Source organism: Mixophyes fleayi, chromosome 9 (assembly GCF_038048845.1).
Source record: "Mixophyes fleayi isolate aMixFle1 chromosome 9, aMixFle1.hap1, whole genome shotgun sequence".
Lineage (NCBI taxonomy): Eukaryota > Metazoa > Chordata > Amphibia > Anura > Limnodynastidae > Mixophyes > Mixophyes fleayi.
In genome coordinates, this window is record NC_134410.1 from 114,422,890 (window position 1) to 114,441,251 (window position 18,362).

General features: G+C 44.2%; 2 protein-coding genes across 2 annotated transcripts in view; one reads left to right on the top strand and one right to left on the bottom strand.

The window, feature by feature from the left end:
• KYAT1 (kynurenine aminotransferase 1) overlaps positions 1-15,616 on the bottom strand; it is a 30,146-nt gene extending 14,530 nt beyond the window's left edge. The window contains 12 exon segments of the mRNA XM_075186297.1: positions 265-341; positions 3,225-3,311; positions 4,314-4,390; positions 4,661-4,847; positions 5,584-5,673; positions 5,772-5,848; positions 7,393-7,513; positions 9,939-10,067; positions 10,577-10,663; positions 11,867-12,016; positions 12,493-12,643; positions 15,172-15,616. Of these exon segments, the coding sequence (XP_075042398.1) occupies positions 265-341; positions 3,225-3,311; positions 4,314-4,390; positions 4,661-4,847; positions 5,584-5,673; positions 5,772-5,848; positions 7,393-7,513; positions 9,939-10,067; positions 10,577-10,663; positions 11,867-12,016; positions 12,493-12,643; positions 15,172-15,410 (1,472 nt within the window). The 5' untranslated portion in view covers positions 15,411-15,616.
• The window catches only part of PHYHD1 (phytanoyl-CoA dioxygenase domain containing 1), a 276,211-nt gene that overhangs the window by 197,324 nt on the left and 60,525 nt on the right, over positions 1-18,362 (top strand). The gene's annotated exons all lie outside the window — the stretch shown is intronic.

The following is an 18,362-nucleotide window of genomic DNA, read 5'->3' on the forward strand; positions in this document are numbered from 1 at the left end:
TGTTCCATAGCAGTACTTCAACTTCCCACGTCGACCACTGGCTACAACTGTATCCATTGCAGAGTATACAGAGAAGGTGGCAGTAACCTGGTCATATAGTTACTAAAGGTTATGTATAGACAGATATATTCATCTGAAGGTGTCCAAATCATAACCAGATAATACTTCAAAAAAAAACAAAAAAAAACATTTTAATCACAATGGGCTAATCAGAGCCGGCTCCTTGTAGTCATTTGAAGCAGAACTGCCCTGGAGCCCAGTCACCGTTGCTCCTTCCGTCCGGCAGACTCGCTGCTCCACTTCTGTAGGATCTTCTCCGCAGCTTCCAGCGTGGCATCATCCTAAACACAAGAACCAGCAGTCACTACAAGAGCTCATGTCTGCCTGGTCACATTTATACCCAATCAGCAGATATCATAGTCTGCACCAGCATGTGACCTAGTGTTCTTAAATCTAACCCAACTTCTACATTTTTATATACAGCGTTTAATCTGCTCTATGGAATAGGTCCAGTGCTGGCTCAAGGCACGATGGAGAAGTGCAGCCATGTGGGGTACAGAGACCTAAGGGGGCACCCTGTGTGATACACAGGTATTCAGCTTAGAGTAGGGGTCAGTACGCAAGGGCAGCTGGAGGTACAGTCTGACCTAGTAGTCAGACAGTGCCCTGTAACAAAAATTCAGGGTGCTGCTAGACCTGGGGCCGGACCTAACTGGGACTATATATGGTTGTTTGTGAAGAAGCAAATAATGTTAGCACAAAACCATCTACTATCTGCACCTCAAACAGTGATGTCTTATATGTCAGCATCATCAGGCATTTATATAACGCTACCAATTCCTCAGCGCTGTAAAGAGAACTCACTCACATCAGTCCCTACCCCATTGGAGGTTACAGTCTAAATTCCCTAACATACACACATACAGACAGAGAGAGAGAGAAACTAAGGGCAATTAAATAGCAGACAATTAGGCTACTAGTACATTTTTGGTATCTGGGAGGAAACCGGAGCACCTGGAGGAAACCCACACAAACACGGGGAGAACATACAAACTCCACCCAGATAAGGCTATGGTCGGGAATCGAACTCATGACCCCAGTGCTGTGAGGCAGAAGTGCTAGCCACTAACCCACCATGCTGCTTATATATACACACAACCATAGACCACAATTGAAAGTGTCTTTTGTATTATGAGATAACAAATACAAGTCTATGTCAGGTTACATTTTTAAATTAATTATACTGAATAACGTCAATATAAAAAGTATCATTTTTATGGCAATGTTCATATATGTAGTGAGTTTTGAGGAAACAAAGGCCTTTTTTTCAGAATGGTCAGAAATAAGAATTCACACAATGAGAAACTGAAGGTTACTAACAGCTCCATCCAGCTCACATTACTGTTGACCAATACACACAATCTGTGGCTAGAATAGTCCATCGGGCGCTCAGGTTGAGTGACAGAGCCTAGTAAAGTCATTCTTTCTATTCCTGCCTCACTGCCGGAAGATGGGACGTAAGGCTGGAAAAGAGGAGGTGGGTGGGGCTAGATGTGATTACATCATGAAGTGGGTGGGGAAATCGCATCATCAATCACCACCAACTACAGCAAAGATCCAATAAAACAATTGCTAGCTGTGGTGGGCGGGGCATAACAAATGAATTCAGGAGTCTCAGACATTCCAGGTGAGTAGGTAACTATGACTTTGGTTAGTGCAGTTGGTAGAAGAAGTTCATCTATTGATTTTATTTATCAAATGCTAGTCACTCTGATTCATTCATTCATCTGCTTTTGCCTGGGACTGTAGGCTACCTTGTCTGCACACACAGTCATTTAGGGCCACTTTTACTATATTAATGCAGAATCTGATATCCTGGTCAGCACAGGGCATTTGGTGCCTTCAGTAAAACACTGGGCAAAATATTGTAATGTCTTATTTGCATATTGTCCCTATACACTGTCAGTGAGGCAGTCTCTATAGTCACATGTTTTCCAGAGATTCCTATCCTGCACTGAAGAGCCCTAACAAGGGTGATAACGGCTGTCTAAGCAGATACTCTGTATCAGCACAAGATCATGGTGTGCACTTGAAATATACAAGTACTGACTCAAAGGATGCTAAATAAATGTTATTTCCCAGAAGCCTCCGGTACGGTGAGTGGCTTATTTGCATTTTTTGTGTTTGCTACTTTTTCTAGAATAAGTAATGTCATAGAATTGTACATTAAAGGGAATATAATTGAGGAAAATGTATGTTAGTTCAAACCAGAACAGCAGCACAATAAATTCCTGGGATACATAAAAAGGGGGATAAATGACCGAGATACAAAACATAACATCACCATTGTACAAGTTAATATGGGATGCAGTTTAATGACATAGGAGGACTAATGAGGGTTTAGAGCTGGTCAACATCCTTAATAAAGGGAATGAAAGGGTTAAGTTATAAAGAGTAGGTGCTTAGAGGTGACCAAATCAGTATGTAAGAGATAAATACAAAGATTTTTTTAATGAACTTTTCATATAAAGAACTATATAGTAGACTACAGCAAAGGGATGAAAGAAGGTCTTCCCCACAGCATAGGAAAGGGTTCTTTACTGTAAGGGTGCTAAGCTATGGAATTCCTTACCACATCCCGTAATGATGACAAATGTACTGGGTGCCTTTCTTACAACAACAGCAGGGGGCCTTCTGGGGGCGATTGCTCTGGGTAATTTATCCAGTTGCCTTTTTGGGGTCAGGAAGAAGTCGTTTGTCAGGGGAAGCTAAATTGGCTACTGTCACTCTGGGGGTTTGGTCTTTCCGCTGGATCAACACATTTAGATTTTCTGAACTAGATACAGCCCTGTCATATAAGGAAAGTATGGCCCTTTCCCTTGTCACCTCTCAGCAGACAGCTGGAAACCATTAGTATACGGACAATACAAATGCACTGGGCAACCAGATGACCTAACCAACGGGCTAGTAAGATGGGTGCCTACGTTCCTACCACCTGACACAACTCAAACAACTCTCCACTTTAAACTGAGCAGAACTATTTTTGCAAATCCCACGTTCACAAAAGGCCAGAGGTTTATGATAAGTGTAAATCATGTGGACATAGGGAGAGACATAAACAACTAAAGAATTCACAACTTATTCAGAAAATCCCGAACCAGTGTGAAAATCTCGTAGAGATGTCAAATAGAAAAGTGCCTGTAAAACTTTCCAATCATATTTACCTTTACAAAGCAAAACCTGATGTAGTTCTCAAACTGCTTCTTGTGGGGAACGCTGTAAAACGCCGTCACTGGTATAGCCGCTAATTGCTGGGAAGGAAAGAAAGATTTCTACAAATTATTTAGGCATTATTAGGATACAGACCCTGCACCCAAGCTAGCCCTTTGCTTTAACGCAAAACCTCAATGTCCCTCTCCTGGGACCATTGATACACAAGTCACGATCGCCACTGGATTCACCGTCGTGTTCTGAACCTAGTGAGGGCGGGAGGAAAGGAGCCAATGGGGATGTGAGCAGCGAAAGAGACGGCCAATAGGACTGTGAGACACATGTCCAACCATCTGCCGCTCTCAGCGTGCAGCGCCATGGTGCCAGCTGTTTCAGTTTTACTTGGGGTTGGTCAGCGCACCCTAATTAGCGCAATGTGTAGAAAGCAGCTACACGGCCGCGACTGGCTACATAAATACAAAGCAAAGTCCAGCAGCACATTTTACACACCAAGAACATACCAAGCACAACATGTATGATGAACACAGAAACACGGATATGTAACAGTAATTGGAATGTTTCAGCATCATACATGTATAATCTCTGAACACGTATTTGCATATTGTGTTTCGTATTTAAACTTTGCTCCGGGACTATGGTTTGACTTTTCCTCCGTGTCTGCACTTATCCAAAGCCTACTGAGCTCAGAAACCGGGGGGGGGGGGGGGGGGGGGGGGGGACCGTTCTAGTTGCGCATGCGGTCATCAAATAAAGAACGCAGTCCAATTGGATGGGCCATCACTGGCTTGGGGAGGCTGCCTTAACGGGCACACTGCTTTTGACACAACTCTCTTTTTAGATGCATACATGTAGGGGTATTGAAGATTACAAAGTGTAGAAGAAATGCGATTTGCTTCCCTGAAGACCGCATGGTGCTGCCAGATTAGTAATGGCCGTGTGAAGCCCCCAAAACGCCAGCTTGATATCTATGATCTACCACCGAGATTTCAACTTTTTGTAAACCTGTCAATATGTAGTAAGGAATAGCGCTAAGAACATCTGAAAAGACAAAGAGAGGAAGTAACAGCTGCACAATGTCTTACTTTATGTTTCATCATCCACCTCACAAAGTAGTGATCGTAAGGTACAGCGTCATCAGTCGGTGGCGGGACCGAGGATTCTACACAGGGAAACAAAAACCGTAGCTGTGACTATATATAGGCACTGACTTTGGCATGTTTAATAGCATGATGCTCTGTGCACCACTGTAGTATCCCATGACAACCAATTAGATTGCAGCAGTTTTTTGCTACAGTTCAGAAAACCAAACAGTCTGATTGGCTGCTGCGGGTTCCAGCAGATTTGTGAACAGTAATCAGTGAGCCCCAGTAACAAGAACCTGGCGGCACTACTATGATCATAAGACGATGCTGTGCATAAACAGACTTACTGAAGCAAGAGATGTCAGCGATCATAAAGTAAGAGCCTTGGGAAATGACAGGTTTCATCCCCACCTCTGTGAGGCAGCGGTAAAGCCGATCGCGCTTCTTCTGCAGCTCGTCCCGCAGCTGTACAAAGTAAGAATCCGGCTTTCCCATCCTCTCCAGCTCCTTCTGAAGTCCTTGTGCCACTGCCTCCTAGAGAGCAAACAGGGGGTTTCTAAATAATCAGGGAGAACCTCCATACAGATGCAACTGATGGAGTCGGTCTAAATCACTTTGTTAGAAAGAGCCCTGGTTTTCCCTTTTCTAATGTCTCCTGATTTTCCATCTTGTCATAAATCAACCTGTTCTGTAAAAAACGTAAGTAGCCTTCAAGCTAAAACATATACATATGTAAATACTATAATGAGAGAGGGCAACAGACTAAAGAAAGACATGATTAGTTTGTATTTAACTACACCTTCATGCTTACCTACCCTACCCTGCTAAATCCTCACATCCACTCCCTTATCTGTTCACCACATTCACTCTTGCCCCATTACCCTCTCCCTCTAGAATGTATGCTCGCACGGGCAGGGTCCTAACCCCCTTATGTCTGCCAACCTCATACAACCTTCTTGTCATGTCCCAATCCTCCTTCTTTGTATATTCATTTCACGTTTCTGTGTGGTATAATTCTCTCCTGTCTGTGCCATAGTCTCAGCCCTTCCCCTGTGTGTGCCAGTCTCTCTACTTCCCCTGTCTGTGCCAGCCTCTCTGCCCTTTCCGTCTGCGCCATCAGAGGAGGGGGCGAGCATTGCTAAGGGTTGAACCTCATCCCCCCCAATCATTGTATTTGCTGAAAGTACTGTGAACTAATCCTGCTGTTCTACGTGTAAGTTAATGCTTTGAGCCACCACGTTGATTCTCCATGGCCTTGTTATTGTCCTACCTGAGCGCCAGTTGCACAGTGATATACAGAATTCTGATGGACCGTCCTGAGGTGTTTAAGAAGATGATCAGGCGCAAGGGCCCAGCCAACCTGGAAGACAGAATTTGCATTGACTTGTAAGCAGCTATGTCACAAACGGTGACCTATCACCTAGCTAGCTGTGAAACGTCATGGGTCAGATAGTTCACCTTCCATCCAGTAGCACTAAATGTCTTTCCCGCACTTCCAATAGTGATTGTTCGTTCCCACATTCCTGGAAGACTAGCTGCAAGGAAATAAGAGGACAGTTTATGGCAATTTGGTCCAGTAGGACGTATGTGGTGCTACATGGAGCTTCTCAATCTTTTTCCAATTAATGTCTGGAAAGTTTAACCAAAATATGGACAAATGTCAAATGACAAACTATGAATTCTGAAACGGTTTCTTTTTTTTTTATCCTAAATATAAAATCAGGAAATTACCTGTATGGAAACAGACATTAAGGGGTAAATTTACTAAACTGCAGGTTTGAAAAATTGGAGATGTGGCCTATAGGAACCAATCAGATTCTAGCTGTCATTTTGTAGAATGTACCAAATAAATGACAGCTAGAATCTGATTGGTTGCTATAGGCAACATCTCCACTTTTTCAAACCCGCAGTTTAGTAAATCTAGCCTAAGTTTATGTCTGGTGGTAGATGTATGTCACTGTAAGCACGCACTTATACAATCAGGCAAACCAAGCAGGATATGAAGGAGGGTACAATAAGACAATCAGCCCTGGAACCGGTCTATTCACCTCTATTGGAGAGGACAGGGCAGACTGCATTTTCTGGAGCTATGGCTGCCTTCCTAAATACAGCTTGTTACAGCTCCTGGTGGCAGGAATTAGGGGAACCGTACAGAGTGTTAGGACATTCAATAAGGAGGTGGGTGTCTAAAGGTAAAGTCACTCATGTAACCAATAACACATTAAAACATACATCTATACCGCTGTAGCCCTTTGTTTACATACTAGCCTTATTGTATATCCCATGTCCTTTGCCGCTGGCAATGTATGTAAATTAGAGGGGGAGGGCAGACTCAACAGGCATTCTAACCGTTAAAGAAGATGGCACTGAGCTTTAGAGGGAGTCATTAAAAATAGTGATTACGCCAGATCCTTTCTGCCATGTGAACAAAATGTTTTTTAGACCATCCATGTGGTTTTATGTGAGTGCAAGTCCCCCATTTATTACAAAATGGTAGAAAGATGGCTTAATTCCATAAATATATATATATATATATATATATATATATATATATATATATATATAGCTATATCCTGCACCAATGTAGAGACTTGCCCCTATAGCACCTGCACCTCCTGCTATGCATGCCAGGGCCAGTGGAAGCATTATAGTGCCCTAGGCAGCGCCCTTGAAAGGCGGAGCCTCTCGTCAGACATCGGCCCTCCCCCCTGGCTTCTTACCTCAGTAGATGGGAAGGAGTGCGGTCTACATCTCCTGCTCCCCTCAGTCTGGGAGTGTGGCGCTGAGCAGTGACATCATAGCCCAGCGCCACGCTCCCAGACCATCACTAACATGGAGGAGCAGCAGCCAACAGCTTCACAGATAAGAAGCTGCTGGCTGCTCCTCCTCCAGGTCAGTGGCCGAGACCCCATGTGGGGGTCTGCGGACATAACAAAACACTCGGTGACATTATGTCACTCATTCGGTATTTTAGGCACCCCGTAAATATTGGCGCCCTCGGTCACTGCCTAGACTCACCTAACTGTAGTGCAGGAACTGATGCCAGCAGTTACACCCTTGGTGACGCTTCCATACTCACCAATCCGTATATGCTGGGCCCCGTCGTACACCAGCCATTCATACACTTCGTCGGAGATGCAGAGTATATTATATTTAACACAGATGTGGGCAATTTCTTCCAGCTCCTCCTTATTAAAAACCTGCACAAACCAAGAAAGCTGTGAGCGATGTATATACAGGAACACGCACTACTGGCAGCACAAGCTCATACATTATACTGGTTATTAACAAAGCCGGTGGCTGCCTGTGGTACAGTCATTTTTTTCACATAGTGGAGGCAGCTATTTGATGAGCTGGAGAAGTGAAATCATCATTACACCCTGCTCCCTACTGTCACATGACCTGGAGAAGTGAAATCATCATTACACCCTGCTCCCTACTGTCACATGACCTGGAGAAGTGAAATCATCATTACACCCTGCTCCCTACTGTCACATGACCTGGAGAAGTGAAATCATATTCACAACCTACTCCCTACAGTCATGGCCAAAAGCTTTGAGACTGACACAAGTATTGGTTTTCACAGTTTGCTGCTTCAGCGTATTTAGACCTTTTTGTCAGATGTTGCTATGGTATACTGAGGTACAATTACAAGCATTTAATAAGTGTCAAAGGCTTTTATTGACAATTACATTAAGTTTATGCAAAGAGTCAATATTTGCAGTGTTGATCCTTCTTTTTGAAGACCTCTGCAATTCGCCCTGGCATGCTGTCAATCAACTTCTGGGCCACATACTGACCGATAGCCGCCCATTCTTGTCTAATCAATGCTTGGAGATTGTCAGAATTTGTGGGTTTTTGTTTGTCCACCCGCCTCTTGAGGATTGACCACAAGTTCTCAATGGGATTAAGGTCTGGGGAGTTTCCTGGCTGTGGACCCCAAATTTCAATGTTTTGATCCCCGAGCCACTTAGTTATCACTTTTGCCTTATGGCAAGGTGTCCATCATGCTGGAAAAGGCAATGTTCATCACCAAACTGTTCTTGGATGGTTGGGAGAAGTTGCTGTTGGAGGATGTTTTGGTACCATTCTTAATTCATGGCTGTGTTCTTAGGCAAAATTGTGAGTGAGCCCATTCCCTTGCAGGTAACCATGGTTAACAGGAAAAACAATGATTTCAATCAAGCACCACCCTCCTTTTAAAGATTTCAGTCTGTTATTCTAACTCAATCAGCATGATAGAGTCATCTCCAGCCTTGTCCTCGTCAACACTCACCTTTTGTGGCAGGGCTGAAATGCAGTTGAAATGTTATTTTTGGGATAAAGTTCATTGTCATGGCAAAGAGGGACTTTGAAATTAATTGCAATTCATCTGATCACTCTTCATGACATTCTGGAGTATATGCAAATTGCCATCATAAAAACTGAGGCAGCCGACTTTCTAATAAATATTTGTGTCATTCTCAAACTTTTGGCCATGACTGTAGTGCCATCCACTCTCATTCATTTTTATTTTTCTAATAAAGTACTGCCCCTTCACCCTCTTTATAGAATAGGACATAGTGAGCAACATTGGGAATGCTTTTATTTGTTATGACAACTATAAGGCCTGCATGTACTTTAACGCATTGCGGTGGCTTTTTGTTTGGACACTTTATTACACATTTAGACTGACTGAAATCAGGCCTTGCACAACTTTGTTTTTGGAGGAAGATTTCTCAAGGGGTTGAAATAAAGCAATGCAGAATCCTGTAGTACTAGGAAGGAACACCAATCAATTAATAGCCATAATACGTCCTCATTCTGAAATTATATATACATACATATATAATATTTCAGAATTAGGAAGTCTTATGGCTTATACCAATGGTTCCCAAACTTTTGCAGCTTGCGGCAACATTAGTGTCTCCATCATTTTTTCAAGGCACCCCTCCAAAATAATTACTAAGCAGTCCCGTTTATAAGTAGTTGGGTCAAAAAAAAACTTTGCCCCTGCATCATGTCCACACTCTGTGCCCTCCTTCCTCTCCACACACACTCGCTGTGCCCTCCTTCCTCTCCACACACACTCGCTGTGCCCTCCTTCCTCTCCACACACACTCGCTGTGCCCTCCTTCCTCTCCACACACACTCGCTGTGCCCCCTCTCACTCGCTGTGCCCCCTCTCACTCGCTGTGCCCCCTCTCACTCGCTGTGCCCCCTCTCACTCTTTTCTGGCAAGCCGTTATAAATACCCGACAGGTAATCCAGACATGATTAATATATATGTATGGAGAGAGAGACTAAGACTGTTACTGTTATGTTCAACTTTTGTTAATGACTATTGGAATTTTGCTAATAATTCCGACTATCATCTGACCTTTAGATTCTGCGACATTAAAAATCCAACCATTGCAGAGTCAGAGCCTCTGTTAATATAAATCCACGTACGTCCGGTATACATAGCATACAAACATCTGTACGCCAACCACTGACTGGGGGGCTTAGAGAGCAATAAACGTTCCCATTCTTCTTTACCCATTTAATTTTGAATCCCTCCACATCAAAAATTTACTGCTTGTTCCTGAACATGATACAAACATATAGAAAGGTCTGATAAATAAAACTGGCCGCACGCGAACTTACTTTTCCTAGAGGATTATTTGGGGTGTTTAACACCACAATCTTCGTGTGTTTATTGATCTTCGCTTCCAGTTCCGCAGGGTCCAGCCGCCAGTGCCCGCTACTCGGGGGCGTTCCTGCATCTGTCACCTTCTGCTTGTCCACAGGAAAAGAGGTTGCGTCAGAAAACTTTATAGTAACTTCTTAGAGATTGCGTTACAAATCCTAAAGTCACTAAACTAATGCATTTTAAAGAAAGTGCCATCAGAATCATTGTATTTCAAATGCTGTGCAATATTTATTAGATAGCTAGATTCTCTGCACAAAGTATATTAAAATGTAATAATGCAACATGACACTCTAATTGTAATGCCATCCTTGTTATAATGCCAGCCATTGATCTATTTTTAAGCTGGCGGTATACATAGGAAGTGCTGTAGTATACAGAGGTAGCAACGTAACACAATAAATGACTAAAAGAACCTATGCCCTTTTTAGCATTGGGGGGCTCACAGCTTTGGGGAACGGAGGCCTGTGCACAGTCTTTCCCTGTAAGTCAATGTTTCTTTCTCTAAATGATATACAATGATAATATGATCCGGAAAGTCTTCTGCCAATTGTCAACTAGCAAAATATATTTCTAGCAATATAAAGCCACTTACAGGTCTTAGAGGTATGTACACACAGCGCCCACCGGCCATTTTCGTCATGGGATCATAACAGTCAAAGGACGGCTCCAGGATAATGACCTTTGAGACCGGAATAAAAATAAATATATTATACAGTTATAGGTGTTATTTTTAGAGCTGGATTAATAAGCGCTATAACAATGGAGCAATGAAGACAAGTTTTATGTAAAGGCCTCGTGTACATGATCTGCCAGCGTCTGCACTACAAACAACAAGAACCGCGGTGGTGTTTTAAAGAAGGTGGACAACTAAAAATCTATATTTTACAGCTGAACTGCAGGGTCCACAATCTGGACTCCACGCAGCTCCCAGATAAACGCTCTCTTGCGCTGTTCAATCAGCATCTGTGTTAGATAATGACAGTTCTGTTCATGACCTTCTCCCTGTTCTCAATGCCAGAATAAGATGGGTAAGAGTGCGGGCAGGGGTGAGCTCTCCCACCGATGGGGTCACTAGGACTGGACCTACGTTGTTCTGCTAACTGGAAGAAGGGGGGATGTTGGGTATAAAATTAAATCTTAGCTAGAGTTAGCCTGTAATATAGACCCCTTAAAATACAACTTATTCCCCATTAGTTAGTCTGTGTCCCTCAGACAGTTAATGGAAAAATACTAGTTATATATATTAGTTGAGGTTGAAGTTGACTTTATAACCAATCCTTTGTGGTCAGTTATACCCTGGGCGCTGACATATTTCTGCTAATCTCTGTCTCATCGTCAGTGGTCACACACTCCTGCTGATCACCTAGCAGGGATTCATTTAGCATTTAACCAGAGTGTTGGGGATAAGCAAGTAGGAGAATCAGGGATGGCGACGGGTCTAGCCAGGACAATCCCCTCCACATTAATGTCTTCACCATCAGTAGCGCACATTCATGCCTCCGTTCCACTATACAGTTAATTTGAAAGAAAATTAATTGAGTGACGAAGACTGCTGTGAACATATTAAAAATTCAAGTGTAGAGGAGTTTCGTAATATGCACATTGGAGGGGGTGGGATGAAGGAAGACAGATTTTAAATTAAGGATGACTTCGTTTTTACCTACGGCATATTAGCCTGGTGTGGAACGAGAGAGGGCGCTAAGAGTGTATTAGCCAAGGGCGGCCTGGACCCTTAATCAGGCCTTGCTGTATAGAGCTGTGTAGGGATAGGAATATCTTCAGCGCTATTAAGCACTGACCGGTATCAAAGATCCTTTTTTAACATACAAGCCCATAGTAGTCATTGAATATGTTATTGCTCAGTTTGAGACTATTTTGGTACCTCATCTCCATCATCCACCAAAGCCTGGAAAGCACTAGAGAGAGCCCCATAGGCGCCCACCGTCACCAGGACATTAGACAAAGGGTCCAGCTCTTGGTGGAGCAATGGGCCAAACAGCTCGGCGATGATCTTCACCAAAGGAAGGTGTCCCTGTAAGAAAACAGCAAGACCGAGGTGAGGCCATGTATATATTATAAAGTACCCATCAACTAATGTTACATTTACTGCGCATGACAAATATAGTTTCTTCCCATCTACTTTTAGCAGGCCTACATAAAGTTAGCTATCTCCTGGGAAAATGTTCCTGAGCATTAATGAAAGTGTGAACATCACATGCACTGGACAACTTTAGGAAGTCTGCCAGCTTCCAGCATATGGGCTCTATATGATCGGCAGTCCAGTGTCACAGGATCTTCAGCCCACAGGAAAGCCCGCACCAACAGCCAGTTTAAATAATGACAAAGGCATCATAGCAAGAAGTACAAGACCGAAAGAGAGGGGGACGTATTTTTACAAGTAATTTTCCAGGGTAATGGCGTTAATAAATTATCCTTCGACAGACAGGGCTTGACTGGTATTTCGGATATTTAGGGTGGGTAGATATTGGAGGAAGGTGCGGTGCTTACAAAGGCTCTGGTATACTGGTTCAGTAGGGTGTGCTCCTCACGGACGGCTTTTGAAAATGCTTCTCTCACAAAGCTGGGAGGAGAGAAGTCCGGAAAACCTTGCCCCAGGTTCACGGTTTTATACCGATCAGCAAGACCGACTAATTCCACCCTGCAATACAAACAAATGACTTGATGACACATTCTTCACCAGGGTCTGTACACTTCTCCACAGATCACCTTCAGCCAGAATGAAAGCAATGAATGCAATTAATATGGACACATGCAAACCTATACCCAGATACCTTCAAGCCTCAATGGGACTGCAAAATGTTCATAATCACAACGGTGGGTTTGTCTGCATGAGGCTAAATAAGAGTTTCAGGTAACCCTACTGCAGCTTTTACCAGGGCCCAGTCTCTGACTGGGAGAAATACATAAACGGTCATATTCCTGGTAGTTGATGGACCCGACTGGTCAAATTTTACATGGAAAGTGCTCCATCTGTTAGCCCGGAAGACACATCAGCTGCAGTGCAGGCAGTAACCCCTAAAATGTGGGGGCGCCAGGCCCGCTGCCCACTGGGTATGTATCAGAGACGCAGGCGCTTCCTGCATGTATATAATGTATATAAACGCGCTGCTTTTGATATGCGATTCACAGACCCGTGGCTGATACGCCCTGGATGTGTCAGCATGAATTTGAGATTTGCATCCAGAAACATGTGGCACGGAGCTGTTCCCATTTATTTTGATAACACATTCATTTCGAAGGTGCTTCCAGCAGAATGAAAGAAGCTCCAGTATTAAATACATAATACTTTTTTTTTTTTTTTTTAAAGTGTCCCGAACCATATTAAAATCACTATACAACCTGGCCTGGTTCCCACTAAAACAGGTGGACAACGACCAGGCGCACAAAGACACAAACGAGGATGAGCAGATGGCACTTTATTTTTAACATATGGTTGTATACTTCACATTTGCATTAAAAATGCTAATTTGGCACAGCATTTAAATGCCAGTGGGTAACCAGCCTTACTGTCAAAATCTGGGAGATCTCCTTTACACAGGTAGGAAACAGCATCTATGTCCCAATATTTATCACAGTGCGGCGGGGACTGGACAGTAACAGGATGTACCTGACTGAGGTCATCTCAGGACTGTACGCAAATGTCATGTGACCTGCTGACATCCTACCTGGTACTACGACTGTACCCTGCTGCTGATCAGTCCCCCAGCAGCACCGTGATAAATACCCTGGTACTACGTCTACACCTTGCTGCTGACCAGTCCCCCAGCAGCACTGTAATAAATACCCTGGTACTACATCTACCCCCAGCTACACCTCGCTGCTGACCAGTCCCCCAGCAGCACTGTGATAAATACCCTGGTACTACGTCTACCCCCAGCTACACCTCGCTGCTGACCAGTCCCCCAGCAGCACTGTGATAAATACCCTGGTACTACGTCTACCCCCAGCTACACCTCGCTGCTGACCAGTCCCCCAGCAGCACTGTGATAAATACCCTGGTACTACGTCTACCCCCAGCTACACCTCGCTGCTGACCAGTCCCCCAGCAGCTCTGTGATAAATACCCTGGTACTACGTCTACCCCCAGCTACACCTCGCTGCTGACCAGTCCCCCAGCAGCACTGTGATAAATACCCTGGTACTACGTCTACCCCCAGCTACACCTCGCTGCTGACCAGTCCCCCAGCAGCACTGTGATAAATACCCTGGTACTACGTCTACCCCCAGCTACACCTCGCTGCTGACCAGTACCCCAGCAGCACTGTGATAAATACCCTGGTACTACGTCTACCCCCAGCTACACCTCGCTGCTGACCAGTCCCCCAGCAGCACTGTGATAAATACCCTGGTACTACGTCTACCCCCAGCTACACCCTGCTGCTGACCAGTCCCCCAGCAGCACGGTGATAAATACCCTGGTACTACGTCTACACCCAGCTACACCTCGCTGCTGACCAGTCCCCCAGCAGCACTGTGATAAATACCACGGTACTATGTCTGTACTGTGCTGCTGACCAGTCCCCCAGCAGCACCATGATAAATACCACAGTACTACATCTACCCCCAGCTACACCTCGCTGCTGACCAGTCCCCCAGCAGCACCGTATAAATACCCTGGTACTATGTCTGTACTCTGCTGCTGACCAGTCCCCCAGCAGCACTGTGATAAATACCCTGGTACTACATCTACCACCAGCTACACCCCGCTGTAGCACCAATATATTTACCCTGGTACTACATCTACCCCCAGCTACACCTCGCTGCTGACCAGTCCCCCAACAACACTGTGATAAATACCACGGTACTACATCTACCCCCAGCTACACCTCGCTGCGGACCATTCCTCCAACAACACTGTGATAAATACCCTGGTACTACGTCTGTACTCTTCTGCTGACCAGTCCCCCAGCAGCACCATGATAAATACCACGGTACTACATCTACCCCCAGCTACACCCCGCTGCTGACCAGTCCCCCAACAACACTGTGATGAATACAGATAGCCAGTAATTGTAAAACACTGAAACAGTGACACAAACAGCAGAAAGTAAAATATAAACAGTAATGGACTCCGGCCCATGGTCTGGAGTCTTTGGCCCTCCGCCCATGAAGCTTCAGGTGCAGATTCTGACCCAGGGCCGTAGATAACACCATTCCCAGACTCACCAGATATTTTGATCCACTCCCTCCAGCCTCCGGGCCTGGACCTGCTTTGCCATTCTGTCCTGTACAGGAGAATTAAAAGCATAGAGTGGTAAGTGACAGCTCTGAATATCCCTCGCCTGCGGCTGTGGAGAACAGCACTCTGTCCTGGGGAAAGACAAATTACCCCCCCACCCTCTCCATACAGTGCCAGACTGCAAGAGGACTTTGTTCCTAATTAGAGTTAAACAATGCGTGTGCATTCTGGCAGCGAAGGTGACTTATGTGTTTATTAGACTGTGACCACTTGAACGGGTGCCATCCATAACGGACACAAGTGCAGGGGTTTGAAATGAATCCTTATGGATCACAATGTGACCACTGACTCTGACCGAGAGGCCAAAGATTTCTGGATGAGGGTTAATTAATAACAAAACATGTTGTGATAGATTACAAAAGCACTAAATAGGATATAAGATACAGCAATGAGATACAAATCCCATTGTTGCCATTGGTTCCTAATTCCGAGGGACAGTCCCACATTTTAAAGATTTGTCCCTGGAAAGATCCAGAGTATTTTAACAATAATAACGGCACTTTCCTGGATGTCTGATGCAGTACACACTGCTTAGGACTATTTAATAAAGTCAGCTTTTGGCTACAGTAATGTTAGTCTTCCATAGGAACCTGAACTCTCTCTATATATAGGACTAAAAATGAATAGTAAATAAATAAGGCTGAATATGAGATATTTCTAAATATAAAATGTGATGCCATCATCATCATTTATATAGCGCCAACATATTCCGTAGCGCTTTACAACTGGGGACAAAAAAACAGCAATAAACAAGAGGTATGGAAAGGAACGCTGCCTGGGGTGCAGGCACCCACAGAAAATGCAAACAGCATTAAATGTAAAAGTTTATTTAAGTTAGACACTGGCAACTAAATAAAAACAAAATATCAATATGAAATCACAATTGCATGAACAGTGCAAAAGCAAATATATAATCCGACTTTGGGAGCCTTGTTATTTATATTCTCCCACCCCACACCCCCCCTAAATCAAACCCATGACCATATACAATGTATGTAGGCGGAGGCAACCTATGTCTCTTCAGTTGCTGTGGAACTATAAGTCCCAGCATCCCCTGCCAGCCTCAGGCTATGCCTCTGGTTGCCATGGCATGTCAGGACTTATAATTCATCAGATAGTCACAGGTTATCAGTATGGCTGTCACCTTCTCCGCAAAAGCCACACAACTCTTATTTATTATTTGTGAGCTAAGTAACTAAATATATTTTAAGTTTAAAGGACGCCCCTCCTGCAATTGATTCTGGATCGCCACTGGAGAATAAAAGACAGTGCCGAGTACACCAGCAGACGAGATGCCCAGTAATATGTATAGCAGTGGTAAGTAAAGCAATAGTAGTACCTAGCTACATGCCATAAGTAACAGTATTGCCCAGTAATAAGCCGCCAATACCATTAATGTCCAATAATAAACCACCATTAATTCTAAGTAACCTTAAATAATTAGCGCCACCCAAGAAGAGCCATTAGGCGTTCTGACCCCTCCCTCCTCTCTACCCGCTTGGCATTTGGAGGAAAAGAAAACCATTATTAAAATTACACTTCTCTGCCAACTCTCTCTAGCTGCTCTTATGCCCCGGGCCGAACGGGGAGTACAGGAGGGACGTACGCAGTCTGCAAGTTGGGCACCAATGAATTCTAAAGTAGATCGTGAAGAGGCCGTTTCGTTTGACTACTGATTATCTACATTGAAGCCAATACACCTTGACCCTTTCACCTTTACAGCCATGGAGGATGAACATTGACTCATTAGTAATGCATAGGCCCTACAGGGATACAAGCTGTGGCAAATGTAAGTTTTATGAGTGTGTGGTAGCCACTGGCTAAAGAGAAAGGACCTGATTGTGTGTGATAGGTAGAGGGTACTTACATGAATGCAGCGAGCCGTAGTGCTGCAGAGCTGCTGTCTGTTAGATAATGGTCTATGTGCAGTCAACATGAACTCGGCCCATCGGCTTCCGAGTTTGGCCATCACTGACAGCATGGTGTTGAAAGGCTGAAGATACACAACAGTGTATAATCTGCTGTGAACGGCTGTCAGAACAGTAGCAAGTAATCAAATTATCAGACGTTACGCCAGGGTTTCCCAAATCCAGTGCTCTCGGCCTCCTAACAGTGCAGGTTTTCCAGGTCACAGGTGAAATACCACCTGTGTTTTACACTGTGTCAGTTAGTAATGAATACACCTGTGCTCCAGCAAGGAGATCTAGAAAACATGTCCTGTTAGAGGTCCCTGAGGACTTGGTTTTAGAAACGCTGGTTTAAGTCACCACTGATCCCAATATTTCCCTTTCACATGAGCCTTACATGACTTTTCAATGCATGTTTCTGCAATTTGTCAGCAGCTCTTATTACCCGTATTAACCTGTTCAATGATGCAGATTTTATGACACTAAGCAAGCCGGACTCGTATCAATCCCAACACTCAGCACTTGTACCCGTTTGGTCAATCTGCTCACATGTGGCTAGTTTTGAAAATCATCCTTCCTACATCATACCGGTCAGTCTAAGACGGTTTCCAAAATCTAGTACTCTGGGAGCCCTGATTTTTTTTGCTTCTAAATATAATTTCAGATTAAAGAAAAATTTCACCTTTACAATCAAATTTTTTTTTAAAAAGAATGACACCTGCACCTATAACAATTTAGTAATGCCAGCGAAAATCCAAGAGTAAAAACAATGGTTCTTAAGTTGGAACCACTGACGGAACTCCGTGATGACAGGAGCAACATAAGAATCAGCTGCTGTCTGCTTCCAACTGCCCCCTACTTTGTAGGGACACATATTCTTCAGGGAACCCAACAGTGCAGAGGAGGGGATCCCAGAATTGTGTAGGGAATTAGTTTTCGTGTAGGCAACTGTGTAATTATCCTTTAAATTTATGTTCTATCTTATTTATTAGACTGTTTCATCATCATCATCGCCATTTATTTATATAGCGCCACTGATTCCGCAGCGCTGTACAGAGAACTCATTCACATCAGTCCCTGCCTCATTAGAGCTTACAGTCTAAATTCCCTAACATACAGACACATGGGCTAAGGGGGCCTCCATTCCCCCGTGAGACCCCCCCTGTGAGCCGACCCCGCACCAATCAATAATGCTGCTGAGCACCGTCAAG